Source organism: Ranitomeya imitator, chromosome 2 (genome assembly GCF_032444005.1).
Source record: "Ranitomeya imitator isolate aRanImi1 chromosome 2, aRanImi1.pri, whole genome shotgun sequence".
Lineage (NCBI taxonomy): Eukaryota > Metazoa > Chordata > Amphibia > Anura > Dendrobatidae > Ranitomeya > Ranitomeya imitator.
Window position 1 is genome coordinate 133,889,280 of NC_091283.1, and position 17,863 is coordinate 133,907,142.

The 17,863-nt window shown below is 43.5% G+C and overlaps 1 protein-coding gene across 3 annotated transcripts in view; it reads left to right on the plus strand.

Annotated features, from left to right (window-relative positions):
* MED12 (mediator complex subunit 12) overlaps positions 1-17,863 on the plus strand; it is a 114,067-nt gene that overhangs the window by 17,475 nt on the left and 78,729 nt on the right. For all 3 annotated transcript variants that reach the window (XM_069747282.1, XM_069747283.1, XM_069747284.1), the window contains exons 2-17: positions 8,963-9,067; positions 9,164-9,355; positions 9,476-9,635; positions 9,713-9,885; positions 10,304-10,414; positions 10,508-10,762; positions 11,768-11,914; positions 12,753-12,852; positions 12,941-13,077; positions 13,164-13,295; positions 13,388-13,517; positions 13,771-14,000; positions 15,511-15,591; positions 15,825-15,989; positions 16,067-16,211; positions 16,298-16,416. In XM_069747282.1, coding sequence (XP_069603383.1) covers positions 8,963-9,067; positions 9,164-9,355; positions 9,476-9,635; positions 9,713-9,885; positions 10,304-10,414; positions 10,508-10,762; positions 11,768-11,914; positions 12,753-12,852; positions 12,941-13,077; positions 13,164-13,295; positions 13,388-13,517; positions 13,771-14,000; positions 15,511-15,591; positions 15,825-15,989; positions 16,067-16,211; positions 16,298-16,416 — 2,382 coding nt within the window. The remainder of the gene's footprint in view (positions 1-8,962; positions 9,068-9,163; positions 9,356-9,475; positions 9,636-9,712; positions 9,886-10,303; positions 10,415-10,507; positions 10,763-11,767; positions 11,915-12,752; positions 12,853-12,940; positions 13,078-13,163; positions 13,296-13,387; positions 13,518-13,770; positions 14,001-15,510; positions 15,592-15,824; positions 15,990-16,066; positions 16,212-16,297; positions 16,417-17,863) is intronic.

Genomic DNA, 17,863 nt, shown 5'->3' on the forward strand with positions numbered 1-17,863 from the left:
GCTTTTTAAAGGGAACCTGTCACCCCATTTTTTGAGATTGAGCTATAAATACTGTTAAATAGGGCCTGCGCTGTGTGTTCCTATAGTGTATGTAGTGTACCCCGATTCCCCATGTATGCTGAGAAATAACTTACCAAAGTCGCCGTTTTCGCCTGTCAATCAGGCTGGTCAGGTCGGGAGGGCGTGGTGACATCGCTGGTTCTTCCTCAGCTTTACGTTGGTGGCGTAGTGGTGAAGACACAGCGCGCGATCTGCGCTGTCATCCCTTTCGTCGGTGGGGGCGGCCATCTTCCTGGGGCCGCGCGTGCGCAGATCGAGTGCTCTGCTGCACGGGGCTTCAGGAAAATGGCCGCGGCATGCCGCGCGTGCGCATTAGAGATCGCGGCGGCCATTTTCCCAAAGCCGAGATGCAAACTCGGCTTTGGGAAAATGGCCGCCGCGATCTCTAATGCGCACGCGCGGCATGCCGCGGCCATTTTCCTGAAGCCCCGTGCAGCAGAGCACTCGATCTGCGCACGCGCGGCCCCAGGAAGATGGCCGCCCCCACCGACGAAAGGGATGACAGCGCAGATCGCGCGCTGTGTCTTCACCACTACGCCACCAACGTAAAGCTGAGGAAGAACCAGCGATGTCACCACGCCCTCCCGACCTGACCAGCCTGATTGACAGGCGAAAACGGCGACTTTGGTAAGTTATTTCTCAGCATACATGGGGAATCGGGGTACACTACATACACTATAGGAACACACAACGCAGGCCCTATTTAACAGTATTTATAGCTCAATCTCAAAAAACGGGGTGACAGGTTCCCTTTAAATGTTTTTATGTCTTTGTAGTTTTGTGGTTTGTGTATTATATCTTTAATCAGTAAATATTTGAAAAGGTGATCCTCCTTTTGTGTGCATACCCCTTTCCTCTTTGTTTCTTTGCCACATATTTTGTATGCATTGGGTTGATCGCTTTAGTATATTTCTTGTGGTGCCCACCCTCGTACATACTTACCTTTAATATGGTTTCTTGCATCGCCCTCTCAAGATGTCCTGGACCCATGGTAATAAAAGCTGTGGGACAGGTGAGTGCAGCGCCCCCTCTCTGCTTCTAATTGTGAAAAAGCATACTACATCAGGGGGTGGAGATGGCAGCACTGGTGTCACTCACTGCTTCTCCTCGATGATGCTGCTGGGAAGTGAGTGCAGCGCCAGCATCCTGTGATGTCACGCTTCAGGCACCTCGCATTACAAATTGATTAGGGTGTAAAAATAGATAATAAGAAAAGACGTTTTAGGAATTAAACCTCAACTTTTAAGTGGTATGCACCTCTTAATGATTTCAGTGCATCTTATTTCTGCACACCCCACATTAAGACTGGCATGTGAAAATGCAGCCTTAATTTATTGGGGCAAACCTCTTTTTCAGACAGATTATTTTTGGAGCTCAGCTGAAAAAGAACAGCTTCTGGCTTCTTAACACGTGCTCAGCAATTTAAAGGCTACTTGCTGTGCACGTGTCACTACTTTTAACTTCTTCAGGCTGGAAGCCATCACTATGTAAAATGTAAAGAAGAAGACATCGGTGGCAAAGCCACTGTCCAATACGTCGTAAAGCAAGCCAGAAAAGACTCTGCGGCATTTCCGGAATCGTCTTCTGCTTCACAAATGCTGTGGTTCGGCGGTGTCTATAAGACGCAGTGTGAACTTACCCTAATTGGGGTGTAATTCATTGGCAGCCTGCCCGAGCCAACAATATTGCCGAGGCTGGTATGGACGTTGTCATTTCAGGTGACAGATGGTACGCTTTACACCTGTTAGCTAGTGATGGCTATGTGTTTCATTATTGGCCAGATGGCGCAAAATTTTATTTTGTACTGTGATTTCTAGTTGCTTTGTGTAAAGAAAAAGCTACTCAAACCCATTCTCTAAAATATTAACTACACTTTTATTTTGATTTATGAAAAACAAAAGTGAAGATATGTTACAGTTTCTTATATTATTAGTGACAAAATGTCCATTTCTTTACTAGTCAGTCACCTGTTGTGCCTTGCACTAATCATTCAACCTGATCTGCCTACAGATCTGATTTTTAATGCCAGATCAAATTTCCTCTCCCCCCATCTATAGACTTATGTAAGCAACAGGAGTCCACAAAGAAAATGCTGAGGCTTCTAGTACTAAAATGAGGAGTACGTGTCCTAATGGGCAGTAAAGTAAATAGATTATTTGTTTAAATAAATAAATAAATAAAAAACCCAGGTTCCATCATTTACTATATGACAAATATTTATTGTCTAAAGAATATTATGCATTTCAGGTGGGATAGGATGAAGGCTTTTATCAGAAATCAATAGATCGTGCACCAAGGATGTACATGGTTGCATTTACAATTGATTGACACTAATTTAATATGGATAATACAATGCATAATATACCGTATAATCATGAAAGGAACATTCAGTGTTGTGCAATGACTCCTGTAACGTAGGCTGTATGTAGCGTCGATACACTGATTGCTTTCTGTTTATAAACATATCCTTTGTTTTAAAGAGGTGGTCCACTACATTGTATAATGCCCCCATCCATTTACACCTTTTAACAAAGTATTTTTGTAAATGCCTTCTGCTACCGTATGTGCTTGTGAACGACGCCATCACTGCTCGCTAAGTCTGCGTCTTGTGACCCCCGTCTGCAACCGCCGCTGATGTCATATCACCTTCTGGATTTACCCAGGCGGGACCCAGTCGCACGGACCCCCACTGATTGACTGGACTGTGGGCTGCGTTTCACTATATGTCCCACAGGAGAGTATCCAGCGTGTGCTTTCCTTCTCTCAGCTGCTTTCATTGGCCACAAGCACGCCCTGTATATCATGCTGTGACTTGCAAAAATAAATAAATCGGTGGGGCATTACACAATGTAGTGGACCACCTCTTTAACTCCACTAATATATTGTTTTTGTTTGTTAAATAACTGTGATATCTGTATGACCTCCCTGTCCAATAACCCTAAACGTCTCTTTGACACGTTCCAGTCCCTACTCCACCCAAGAGAGCAGGCCCCAACCACGGATCTCCGTGCTGACGATCTGGCCAATTACTTCAAAGAAAAAATTGACCACATTCGACAGGAAATCATCTCCCAATCTCTTCATACCATGCACTGTCCTCCCTCCCCCACTGCATCTAGTTCACTCTCTGACTTTGAAGCAGTTACAGAAGAAGAAGTAAGCAGGCTCCTTGCATCTTCTCGCCCGACCACTTGCACCAGTGACCCCATTCCATCACATCTCCTCCAGTCCCTTTCCCCGGCTGTCACCTCTCACCTAACAAAAATATTCAACCTTTCCCTCACTTCCGGTATTTTTCCCTCCTCATTTAAGCATGCCATCATACATCCATTACTTAAAAAACCATCCCTCGATCAAAACTGTGCCGCTAATTATAGACCTGTCTCTAATCTTCCCTTCATCTCTAAACTCCTCGAACGCCTGGTCCACTCCCGTCTTACCCGCTATCTCTCAGATAACTCTCTTCTCGACCCTCTTCAATCTGGCTTCCGCTCTTTACACTCTACTGAAACTGCCCTCACTAAAGTCTCTAATGACCTACTAACAGCTAAATCTAATGGTCACTACTCCATGCTAATTCTCTTGGATCTCTCTGCAGCATTCGACACTGTGGATCATCAGCTCCTCCTCACTATGCTCCGCTCCATCGGCCTCAAGGACACCGTTCTCTCCTGGTTCTCCTCCTATCTCTCTGACCGATCCTTCACTGTATGTTTTGCTGGTTCCTCCTCCTCTCACCTTCCCCTTACTGTTGGGGTTCCTCAAGGATCAGTCCTAGGCCCCCTCCTCTTCTCGTTGTATACTGCCCCTATTGGACAAACAATCAGTAGATTTGGTTTCCAGTACCATCTCTATGCTGACGACACCCAATTATACACTTCTTCTCCTGATATCACACCGACCTTTTTAGAAAACACCAGTGATTGTCTTACCGCTGTCTCTAACATCATGTCCTCCCTCTATCTGAAACTAAACCTGTCAAAAACTGAACTCCTCGTGTTCTCTCCCTCTACTAACCTACCTTTGCCTGACATTGCCATCTCCGTGTGCGGTTCCACCATTACTCCAAAGCAACATGCCCGCTGCCTTGGGGTCATCCTTGATTCTGACCTTTCATTCACCCCCTACATCCGATCACTGGCTCGCTCTTCTTACCTGCATCTCAAAAACATTTCTAGAATTCGCCCTTTTCTTACTTTCGACTCTGCAAAAACTCTTACTGTTTCGCTTATTCATTCTCGTCTGGACTATTGTAACTCTCTACTAATCGGCCTCCCTCTTGCAAAACTTTCCCCGCTCCAATCTGTCCTGAATGCTGCAGCCAGGATCATATTCCTCACCAACCATTACACCGATGCCTCTACCTTGTGCCAGTCATTACACTGGCTACCCATCCACTCCAGAATCCAGTACAAAACTACTACCCTCATCCACAAAGCACTCCATGGCTCAGCACCACCCTACATCTCCTCCCTGGTCTCAGTCTACCACCCTACCCGTGCCCTCCGCTCCGCTAATGACCTCAGGTTAGCATCCTCAATAATCAGAACCTCCCACTCCCGTCTCCAAGACTTTACACGTGCTGCGCCGATTTTTTGGAATGCACTACCTAGGTTAATACGATTAATCCCCAATCCCCACAGTTTTAAGCGTGCCCTAAAAACTCATTTGTTCAGACTGGCCTACCGCCTCAATGCATTAACCTAACGATCCCTGTGTGGCCTATTTATAATAAAAAAAAAAAAAAAAAAAGGTTCCTCGCATCATGTTCTCATACACTTTATGCAGTATTAGCCCTCTGTGTCTGTACTGCTACATACTGGTTCATGCAGCTTTACATGAACACCCGAGCCTTACACTATAGCTGGTCCGAATAACTAAAGCAATTGTTACCATCCACCTCTCGTGTCTCACCTTTTCCCCATAGTTTGTAAGCTTGCGAGCAGGGCCCTCACTCCTCCTGGTATCTGTTTTGAACTGTATTTCTGTTATGCTGTAATGTCTATTGTCTGTACAAGTCCCCTCTATAATTTGTAAAGCGCTGCGTAATATGTTGGCGCTATATAAATAAAAATTATTATTATTATTATTATTATTATTATGAGCGGAGAGGGGGGGGGGGACAAACTATTCAGGTTCCCCAGGCAGTTGAAGCCAAACTTAGCATAACAATCAATTGTAATATCAAGTCAGCCCATAAATAATTGTATCATATGGAAATTACTCAGCATCACAAATAAACATTTAAATCTAGTTACCTTTATAGATTACATCTTCTCTGGAGTCGTCTTTTCATCTCCATCTTGTCTAGACGACATAATGTATTTTCACATTCACAGCTTAAAATTAAGTGTTATTAAAATGCCCTCTGCATACAGATATCTGTTGATATTATGACCTTAATAAGCCTCCTATGATATATGGCCTCCAGACTGTCCACTATTATCAGCGCCACACCATACGATAGCTGTCCCCTCTCTCTCTCTAATTTTCTTTTGCACTTTCTATTTCTCCGCACTGTCCCCCTGCCATGCTAACCCCTTCTCTATATTGTGCCTCTATATCACACTATGCTCTCATACTACCCGCCACACTGTTGTCTTCTCACTATAATGACTCCCCACACTGTCGCCCTACACAGTATGATGGTCATCACAGCTGCACATATGGTGTGGTACCCACAACAAGCCGCCAATATATGCTATGGTCACCGCCACAGCTATATGTGTGTGTGTGTGTGTGTGTATATGTGTATGTATGTATGTATATGTGTGTATATATATATATATATATATATATATATATTGTCCACCAAAGACCACCATAAATAGTATGATGTCCAAAAGAGCCCCCATGTATATTACGACATCGCGCCATTCAACATCCCCTGCATGCACAGGCTCCAAAAAGGCGCAGGCCGGAGTCTTTCTGGATATCCTGGTGGAGCAGGGGAGATTACAGCTCCTGTGCCGGGCGGCGCTCACTGAAATTGTGTTTGTGTCTGACAGATCCGAATACAGCTGAATGCAGGGAGGGAGCGATAGCCCAGGCGCAGGCAGAGAGAGGGGTGAGCTGTGTCAGTGTCTGACATCGCTCACCTCTGGGCCTGCATCCAGGCCATCATTGTTCTGGGTGGCTGCAGACATTCAGCAACTTTTTCTTTAAAGTGCCCCCCCTTCCCTTGGGTAGACAGGAGGTGGCGCCCTAGGCAAGTGCCTACCCCTTATCCCGGCCCTACGTACGAGTGTCTAGGTCTGTGGTCTCTGTGCCGCTGTGATCTCTGTGCCGCTAACTATACCTGCACCTACTACACAACACTGCTTGTTCCATTTGTGAATTAATTTTTTCCATTGTATTATCTGTAGTGATGTGTCAAGTGTTACATCCCACTCATGTATATCCTTGGCACGATTTTTTTTTCTTTTTAATCCTTTAGGCTATGTGCAAACGTTCAGGATTTTTTGCGGTTTTTTTTCGCGATAAAAACTCACAAAAAATGCATACATATGCATCCTATCATTTAGAATGCATTCTGCAATTTTTGTGCACATGATGCGTTTTTTTCCACTAAAAAAATGCATTGCGGTAAAAAAAAAAAGCAGCATGTTCGTTAATTTTGCGGATTTTTTGTGTTTTTCCCTGCTGTTTAATGCAGTGGAGAAAAACGCAAAGAAAAAAAACGCGCAAAAAAACGCATGCAGATTTCTATCGGAAATGTCTGCTTTTTTGCCAGGAAATTTCTGCAAGAAATCCCGAACGTGTGCACATAGCCTTATGCCACCACTGTTTTACAGTTTATGGATTTCTCATGGTTTTTTTTAAACGCATATTTTTGTGTTATAGAGGTGCGTTTGTTTTTTTTCATATTATTTCTTAAGACACGCCAGTCTACCTGCTGTAGAATTTGACACTTTGCTCTCTATAGCGTTTCACAAAGCATAAATGATAGAGTAAAAAACTTGGTAACGAAGTAACGGGCTTTTATAGAGAATGACATTGGTCTGAGTAAAGGTACCGTTACACTAAACGACTTACCAACGATCATGACCAGCGATACGACCTGGCCGTGATCGTTGGTAAGTCGTTGTGTGGTCGCTGGGGAGCTGTCACACAGACAGCTCTCTCCAGTGACCAACGACTTCGGTATCGTTGAAACTGCAACGATGCCGAAGTCCCTGGGTAACCAGGGTAAACATCGGGTTACTAAGTGCAGGGCCGCGCTTAGTAACCCGATATCCTGGTTACCATTGTAAAAGTAAAAAAAAAAACACTACATACTCACATTCCGATGTCTGTCACGTCCCCTGGCGTCAGCTTCCCTGCACTGTGTGAGCGCCAGCCGTAAAGCAGAGCACAGCGGTGTGAAGGTACCTTAAGACTAGGTTCACACGTCCAGTAATCCTCCTTTAGAATGGCTCCAGTAGTAATCCGTTGACAAAGTTGTGCAGACACAACTTTTTTGTCTGCCCAAAAAAACGGATTTTAGCTGTACCCGTGTTTTGAACATTGAAGTCTATGGAAAACAAATCCATTAAGTAGCCGTTCATTTTCTGCCATTTGAAAAATGATTTGCTTTTTGCTTACTGGAGCTGGGAAAATAAATATTTCCCATATACTACTGGACATGTGAACATTCAAATAATCATCCATTTAAAAATGATCCAGTAAGCAAAAAACAGATCCTTGGTTTGCCATTTTCTGGTACCCGTAACTTTTTCCATCAATGGAGCTGTGTGAGGGCTTTTTTGCACGCTGTTTACTTTTTTGTTTGTTTGTTTGTTTATGATACCATGCATACAATATTTTGATTTTATTACACTCTTTGTGACAGCAATCAGAAAAACATTCTTGCGTTGCAATTATTTTTTTTTTAATTAACGTAGGGTTAAAATAATTTTATATCTTTACAAAGTGGTCTTTTATGGACTCAGCAATATAAAAAAAAGTTTGTGTTTTTTACCTTTTTAATGGAAGAAGAGGCATGATTTCAAATTTCTTTTTTTTTTTTTGTTGGGGGGTTTCAAGTGTTTAATTGTACTATGTACATGACAACTTCACAATATCTAGTGACAAATGACATAACTTATACAATTTGAAAAAAACAAATACACATCACATTGAATTGAGGGATGGAGAATGATAAAGACAATAGGGTATATGCATGATCCAGTCCGGCCCGAAAGAGCTAATCTTTCCCTCTTGATCCAAATTGTATGCACTTAAAGTATTTTCTTGTCAAAAAGCATCCAATCCTTATTGAACCCATCAATGGGTTTCGCTGTGACCATCTCTAAAGGTAAACTACGGTATTCCACACATTAATGGTTCTCATAGTAACACAGCCTTGACTCCTCTGGAGATTGAAAGGAACACAGCCTTGACTCCTCTGGAGATAGAAAGGAACACAGCCTTGACTCCTCTGGAGATTGAAAGGAACACAGCCTTGACTCCTCTGGAGATAGAAAGGAACACAGCCTTGACTCCTCTGGAGATAGAAAGGAACACAGCCTTGACTCCTCTGGAGATTGAAAGTAACACAGCCTTGACTCCTCTGGAGATTGAAAGGAACACAGCCTTGAACTCCTCTGGAGATTGAAAGGAACACAGCCTTGACTCCTCTGGAGATTGAAAGGAACACAGCCTTGACTCCTCTGGAGATTGAAAGGAACACAGCCTTGACTCCTCTGGAGATTGAACTTTCCTTTCTCCAGCAGATTTTACAGGAGACCACTTCTGACCATACTTTTTGCATGGGCCATTTTTAGACTTGTACGAGTTATTCATGTTCCCCTTGGATGTCTTTCTATTGTTGTATTTGGTAAGAGTTACAGGATGAACGTACAAGCCCACGACTGTATGTAGCATGTGCTTATTCGATATCTTGACACTTTTGTGTTTGCAGGATGAACTTACAGCACTAAACGTAAAGCAAGGATTCAATAACCAGCCAGCTGTATCAGGAGATGAACATGGCAGCGCTAAGAATGTCAACTTCAACCCAGCCAAGGTAATGCTTCTGTGTGACTGAATAATTTAATTTAGCCTTTTTTCATCTATTGTTTTATTCCGTTTCATCATTACATTGTACATTTCCTACTTTTAGATTAGCTCCAATTTCAGTAACATCATGGCAGAGAAATTGCGCTGCAACACCCTACCAGACACTGGACGAAAAAAGCCTCAAGTTAACCAGAAGGACAACTTCTGGCTCGTCACTGCCCGCTCCCAGAGCTCCATTAATAACTGGTTCACAGATCTTGCCGGAACCAAACCTCTTACACATCTTGCTAAGAAGGTGAGCGTTACATCATGTGTTGGTGAACACAAGAATATCACGTTATGGTGGAGTAAAGATACAACTTTGACTAAAGTTTAATTTCCATATCTGCTCAGTCACTTCTTTTGTTCTTAACAGGTTCCAATCTTTGGTAAAAAGGAAGAAGTTTTTGGGTTTCTGGCACGTTATTCTGTGCCAGTTATGAGGGCAGCTTGGCTTATTAAGATGACTTGTGCTTATTATGCTGCTATCACAGAGACCAAAATGAAAAAAAGACATGTCATGGATCCATTCATAGGTAAAATGTTTTTTTCTTACTCTTATTGGCAGAGTATAATTATGCCCTTTTGCTGACATGTTCTGTTTTTTTTGCAGAGTGGACCCAAATCATTACCCGCTATCTTTGGGAGCAGCTACAAAAGATTGCAGAGTACTACCGCCAAGTAAATGGTAGCCCTGGCTCCTCATCTGGTCCTATGCCTCCAGAGGTTGAGCTATCCCTCAAGCAGTGGGAATATAATGAGAAACTAGCCATGTTTATGTTCCAGGTAGGCATTCTGATCACATTTTTTTTTTTCTCCCTTTTGCGTGAACACTGGTAAAAGTTCCAGAAAGACATGCTGATTGCTACACGATCAACCCCACTAAGTATCCTTACGGCCTCATCTGGTCAATATATGGTAGTATGCCTCACAAAATACTGTCTGTTCATGGCTTGTCATTGCCTATATATTGTTTTCAGGGTTTTTTTAGCCACTCTGCAATAAAATAATGTATAATCGGGAGATGTGAACAGATCCTTTTGGTTGTTGCTATAAATGTATCTCTGGCTTCTGTCCGAGGCCTCTATTTAACACCGTCTTAGACTTGTAGGAACCTGTGAATAGTTCTTCATGTTAGCATTCTGTACAGTAGGTGCATGCACAATTTTATTTGTAACCTGTAACATTTTGTGTACCAATAAAGGATGGCATGTTGGATCGACATGAGTTCTTGACTTGGGTCCTGGAATGTTTCGAGAAGATACGTCCGGGGGAAGATGAACTCTTGAAGCTGCTTCTGCCTCTCCTCCTTCGTGTGAGTGTAATATAGCATTTAATGTTCTGTCTTCACACCTGTTGGGTTATACTTTTTTTCATATTTTAATTTCTTTTCCCTATGTCTCCACAGTATTCAGGTTCTTTAGTCCAGTCTGCTTACCTGTCTCGGCGGCTTGCCTATTTCTGCACAAGGCGTTTGGCACAGCTGTTGGAAAGTAGTGGGGGGCATGCAGGGCACCTTCTTACAGCACAGACTGGTACAGCTCTGCCTCCTGCACCGGCACCTCCTCCACCTTCGGGGTCTGCCCCATCCTCCCCATTTAGTGACCTTCTACAGTGCTCTCAGCATCGGCCTCTTGTGTTCGGGTTGAGCTGCATGCTGCAGGTACTGTTATCTGGTTTGTGTTTCTCTATGGTGGTTGAGAAAACCGCAGTCTCCACAATACAATACATTCAGAAAAAAACATAAAATCTATTTGTACATAGTGACTAAAAACTACCGATCACAAGTCGGTGCACAGTAAATCCAATTGCACATTTTTTTTTTTTTTGAATGAGATGCGAAGGAATCTATTTATCTGCTTTCAAAATTCACATATGAGCAGTTATTATGGTGCCAAATCAACTAACCTGATGGTGGTCTTCTGGTCTCAGAGGAACAGACTACTGGAAAGTTTCTCCCAATTGCTGTACTGGTGTATGGTTCTGGTTTGTGTTTTCTTGTGCATGCAAGTAACGTTTCAGCAGTTTATTCCAAGACCAGAAGACCACCATTAGGCTAATTTGGAACCACAATGCCTGCTTAGCAGGGCTGTGGAGTCTGAGCCCATTTTGGTGGCGTCTGTGTCATGTAAATTGAGGAGTCTGAGTCCGGGGTTTGGCTTACCGACTCCACAGCCCTGCTGCTTAGTGCCGCTTATCCATCTACAGCAGGGGTGTCAAACTGCATTCCTCGAGGGCCTCAGACCATGCGTGTTTTCAAGATTTCCTTTGCATTACACAAGGTGCTGGAATCATTCTGTGCAGGTGATTAAATTATCACCTGTGCAATACAAGGAAATCCTGAAAACATGACCTGTTTGCGGCCCTCGAGGAATGCAGTTTGACACCCCTGATCTACAGAACATTGCCAGCTGGTAATTAGGTTCCTACATCACATACACAGAAAGTATATTAAGTCAGTATTGTGCACCAACTTGTTCTGTTTTTAGATCTATTGTTTTTTTTTGTTTTTTTTTCACCATGCACAAATGGATATTATGTTTTTTTTTCCTTTTGGTTTTACCATATTTGGCCTCCGACGGGTTTTATAGAAGTTATGATAGAGAAACACCATTAGCGGTTTTACTGTTTTGGATAATATAACATTACTTTTTCCACTTCTTTGCAGAGTATTGTTCTGTGTTGTCCCAGTGCTCTTGTATGGCATTACTCTTTGACTGACAACAGAATTAAGACTGGATCCCCGTTGGATCACCTTCCAATTGCTCCTTCTAGTCTGCCCATGCCAGGGGGCAATTCTGCGTTCACACAGCAGGTAAACAAGGCATAAAAGTTTCCAGTCAATGCTCTAAAGGTACCGTCACACAGTGGCACTTTTGTTGCTACGACGGTACGATTCGTGACGTTCCAGCGATATCCATACGATATCGCTGTGTCTGACACGCAGCAGCGATCAGGGATCCTGCTGAGAATCGTACGTCGTAGCAGATCGTTTGGAACTTTCTTTCGTCGCTGGATCTCCCGCTGTCATCGCTAGATCAGTGTGTGTGACACCGATCTAGCGATGCGTTTTCTTGTAACCAGGGTAAACATCGGGTTACTAAGCGCAGGACCGCGCTTAGTAACCCGATGTTTACCCTGGTTACCAGCGTAAATGTAAAAAAAACAAACAGTACATACTTACATTCCGGTGTCCGTCAGGTCCCTTGCCGTCTGCTTCCCGCACTCACTGACTGCCGGCCGTAAAGTGAAAGCAGAGCACAGCGGTGACGTCACCGCTGTGCTGTGCTTTCACTTTACGGCCGGCAGTCAGTGAGTGCGGGAAGCAGACGGCAAGGGACAGACACCGGAATGTAAGTATGTACTGTTTTTTTTTTTTACGCTGGTAACCAGGGTAAACATCGGGTTACTAAGCGCGGTCCTGCGCTTAGTAACCCGATGTTTACCCTGGTTACCCGGGGACCTCGGCATCGTTGGTCGCTGGAGAGCTGTCTGTGTGACAGCTCTCCAGCGACCACACTACGACTTACCAACGATCATGGCCAGGTCGTATCGCTGGTCGTGATCGTAGGTAAATCGTATAGTGTGACGGTACCCTTATTGCTTTGCTCTCTTGTTGGCAGTTTTTCTTATCAGTTGTACGTATGTCTCAGGTTCGTAGAAAACTTCGGGAAATGGAGCAGCAGATAAAGGAGCGAGGACGAGCAGTAGAGGTCCGGTGGTCATTTGATAAGTGTCAGGAAGCTACAGCAGGTACTATTGTGCTGTATACAGAGCTTTAGGTTCTTTTTAGTTCCTTTTTAGTTATTTTTTTGTTTAATAAGCTACTCTCACATTTTAGGATTTCCCATTGGACGTGTTCTTCATACTCTGGAGGTTCTGGATAGCCACAGTTTTGAGAAGTCCGACTTCAGTAACAACCTGGATTCTCTTTATAATCGCATCTTTGGATTGGGCCTCGGCAAGGATGGGCACGAGGTGATGGCGCTGTCTCTTGTCGCTTTACTAGACTTGATTCTGTCGGTCTGCTGTTTTAGTGATTTCTGATGCCCCTTGTTTTGTAGATCTCACCAGATGACGATGCTGTTGTTGCCCTGCTGTGTGAGTGGGCTGTCAGTTGCAAGCGCTATGGACATCACCGTGCCTTAGTTGTAGCTAAATTGTTGGAGAAGAGACAGATGGAGATTGAAGCTGAGGTATCTTTAAGGAATCATTTTGTTTCCTTATAGTAGCCCAAATTTTATTATTTTTTTTAATCTTTGATTTTGATGTCTCTTTTCTTTTTCAGAGATGTGGAGACTCTGAAGCAGTTGATGAAAAAGGGTCGGTGTCTTCTGGATCTTTGTCTGCACTTAGTTCACCCCCTGTATTTCAGGATGTCCTGCTCCAGTTTCTTGATACCCAAGCCCCAGTGTTAAGTGAGTATGGGCTGCTCAGATGTGACGAGCGGTTTGTGAGTGTTGGGTGTGCTGTGACTTTCGTCACAGTGTGTAGATTTTATATTCAAAGTGAGTGCTCAAAAACACATTTTACATACATGTCCTCTAGTGTGTCGGGTCCTAGTATGGGGCATGAACTTGCATAATATTATTTTGTTATAAACATTAAGGTATATTTACCACTGTATTCTGTACTGATTTACGCCTTTTTTATGTTTGTTTTCTTTTATAGCGGACCCTACAAACGAGGGAGAACGAGTAGAATTCTTCAATCTGGTCTTGCTATTTTGCGAGCTAATCCGACATGACGTCTTTTCTCACAACGTGTATATGTGCACCCTGATATCTAGAGGGGACCTGGGATTGGACCCTCACGCACCTCGACCTCGTTCCCCATACGAGGATACAGCAGATGATACAGACCGCAAAGAGGGAGAGACGAATAATAGTATAAAACTGGAGGTGTGTTAAAAAAAAAAAGCTACATTTTGTAAGTTGGTGGCGGGTAGATTAAAAAGGTTATTGAGCGGTAAGCAAAAAATATCCAATTTGGAAAATGAAATCTCGGGGAATTAAAACGTAACATTTGTTAGACGCTGTTAGGCCATGTTCACACAGTGCGTTTTTTACTGCGGAACCGCAGCGTTTTTGCCGCTGCGGTTCCGCAGCTGTTTTCCATGCAGGGTACAGTACAATGTACCCTATGGAAAACAGGAACCGCTGTGCACATGATCCTGAATTTCAAAAAAAAAAAAGCCGCGCTGAATAGCTGCGGGAAAAAAGAAGGAGCATGTCACTTCTTTTTTCGGAGCCGCAGCGGTTCTGCACCCATAGACCTCCATTGTGAGGTCAAACCCGCAGTAAAACCCGCAGATCAAAAATATATCTGCGGGTTTTATTGCGGTTTGTGGTGCCGAACCGCTGCAGCAGGAAGTGCGGGGAAGCGGGCGGAAGTGCGTGGGCGGAGTGTGGCTGCCCCGATCCCACCCCCCCGTGCTCCGATGACCCCCCCGTGCCCTAATCTCCCCCCCTTATACTTACTCGGCCTCCCGGTGTCCGTCCGGCCGTCTTCTCCCTGGGCGCCGCCATCTTGCAAAATGGCGGGCGCATGCGCAGTGCGCCCGCCGAATCGGCCGGCAGATTCGTTCCAAAGTGCATTTTGATCACTGAGATAGGTTATATCTCAGTGATCAAAATAAAAAAATAGTAAATGACACCCCCCCCCCCCTTTGTCACCCCCATAGGTAGGGACAATAAAAAAATTAAGAATTTTTTTTTTTTTTTTTTTTCCACTAAGGTTAGAATAGGGTTAGGGTATTTTCAGCCATTTTAACCCTAAAAAAACTTCCTAGAAAACTGCATAAAAAAAAAGGATCAAAAAACGCATCAAAAAACGCACCAAAAAAGCACAAAAAAAGGACCAAAAAAAGGACCTGCGTTTTCTGCCAAGAGCTGCGGTTTCAGTCCTGAAAAAAAAAGGATGGAAATCAGGAACGTGTGAACATACCCTTAAACTACTCCATTACGATAATACTGGGCACAATAAGGTGACAGACCAATGCTTTTCATCGCGAAGCTTTAATCATGATTAAGACCATAAGTAAGGCTTCACTCTGAAACGCGTTGATTCGCTACCTTATTGTGCCCAGTATTATCTTAATGGAGTATTTTAATCGCATCTAATAAATGTGAAGTTTTACTTACCCAGGATTTTCTTTGTTTGGTGCTCGATCACCTGAGGTGTTGCTCTAGTGTGACGTGTTAGCCTGTCTATTTAAAGTGTCACACAGACCACTATGCTAATTGGCAGCATTTTAAACCTCCGATACATTTTAATGTAAAAAGATTACTTCTTTATTACATATGTAAAATCATCAAACCACTGCTGATTTACTTTCCTGAATGGAGAGTCGGTGGATGTTGTCCTTCTCTAATTTCAGTCTATAACCTCAATATAACATCTATATTTTAGGACACCGCGCTTTCGGAAACCATGGACATTGACCACAGTTCAGGTGCTTTATTTGATGATATGGAGAAAAACGATTTCCAAGTAAGTTTGACGTGTTCCTTTCCACTCACCCACCTATCCTCCCTGGATGTTACTTGTTGATGTCTGTGGGGTGATCTGTGTGTGTTAGGGGTGCCCAAGTGTCCCGGATGTATGCTGCCTGGCTACTGATTATCACCCTTCACATCCCCATGTGCATTACTAGTTTTTCTTAAAATAAATGCTGCATAAAGGTTTACAGGAATCTTATAAGTTGCTGCTGGATTTCTTTTTAGATGTTTTCACCTGCCATGCGTTGTGAAGGATGTAGCCCAGGCCCTGATGAGGGAGAGAATGACGGCCGTCGGCCAGTGAAGACGTCAAGTGGTGATGGTTTGCTGGCTTCACTTTATGATCAACCACGTCACATCCAGTATGCCACTCATTTCCCTATTCCACAGGTTAGTGATGACTTAGTTTTTCTTCCTTTTTCTGCTAGGTTTACCTGTGATTCAGTCTCCAACTTTCTCCCCTCCAGGAAGAATCTTGTAGTCATGAGTGCAATCAGAGGTTAGTCGTTCTGTTTGGAGTGGGCAGGCAAAGAGATGACGCTCGCCATGTAATCAAGAAGATCACCAGAGACATTCTTAAGGTGCTGAACCGGAAAAGCACGGCAGAGACAGGTTAGAACTGCTCAGATAAATCTTTACAATTCGGTCATGTGAAATGCACAGCCTGATGAATGATGGGATGCAATTTATCCTTCTAGGGTCCAATGAAGGACAACGTAGACGCAGGGTAAAACCCGAAGCATTTCCTACAGCAGAAGAAATTTTCCACCGGTTTCAGCAGCTCTCACATTTTGACCAGCATCAAGTTACAGCTCAGGTAGCCCATTCAGGATAGCAATTGTTGGGGGGTACAGAATGGCATTGTGTTGGGATTAGTTCCATCATCTTATTGTTGATGCCCATCTAGCTTTATGTCCATTGCTCTTTACTTGCTTGGATGAGGCAGACATAATACTCTGAGAATGACATTTTGGTGAACTGTGTAAGATCACTACGATGTGGTTATTCTGATGAACGCCACCTAAAATCTCAGTTTTGACACGGAACTTTTCTAGACATTCACTTGTAAAGATATACCTTGTTCATTGATCTGAGTACACTTCCTTTCTACAGAACTTTTATTTCAGACTCAACACTTATTGACTCCATGCCTCCATCTTGAACTTGCTCAGTTGCTTCTATATTATGTAACAATGTCCTGTGGTGTGACATTTCCCAATTTATACATCTTTTCTGGCCTTTCTTCTAGGCACAGTCAATTTTGTGGCACCGTATAGTAACAACTTGCCAATGACATCTACCTGCAATCAGTATCCTAAAATTCTCTGGGCTAAGGCCTGTTCCCAAGCTCTAATCTACTTTTTAATGGGAGTCTATCCAGGGCAATAACACTATTAATCTGCAGATATAGGGTCAATCTGCAGATTAATAGTGTGATGGAGTTGCCCGGCTGCTGTACTGAAAGTGCGGCACCTGGGAGAAAATTCACATTATTTCTCCTGGTAGCGCCTGGTTTTCAGTCATTGTGGTGTGTCCAGAGCAATTATAGTCACCATTCACAGCACGGCTGTAAGCATGTGTCAGCACCAATTTACAGCTGACTCCTTACTGATGCACTGAAGATTCAGCTGTCAGTGTTTGGCTGGGCTTAGAGCTGCCTCTCCCAGTGCTGTAACCGGTGATTGTAGGAGCTGGCTGTTAGTACCCGGGTGTGCTTTCAGCTGCCGCTCCCAGTTCTGTGAGCGATGATTATAATTGCTCTGGGCACACCTCAATGACTGAAAGCCGGCGGCTTTCGGGAGAAATAGTTAATTTTCTCCTAAGTACTGCACTTTCAGTCCTGTGACCGGGCACATAACGTGAAGATTAGCACTACATTTGTTGGTTGATGGCATTTTCTGACCTGACTATTTCCGTTTTTAAGTTGAGATATAATTACCGTATATACTCGTGTATAAGCAGAGTTTTTCGTAAATATAGGAAAACTGACTGAACAGCAATCTAGTCTGAACTGGTGCATAGCCAAAAAAGACTTACATAGCAAATAGATCAATGGCTGCACTCAATTTTACTGTACTAAAGCAAGGAAATGTGCGATACATGAAATGTGAATAGCATAATGGCTTGTGTACATTAAAATTGAGTCCAGCCATTGATCTATTTGCTGTGTAAGTCTTTTTTGGTTATGCACCAGTTCAGACTAGATTGCTGTTCAGTCAGTTTTCCTATATTTACTATGTACTATTTTTTCTGACTTGAACGCC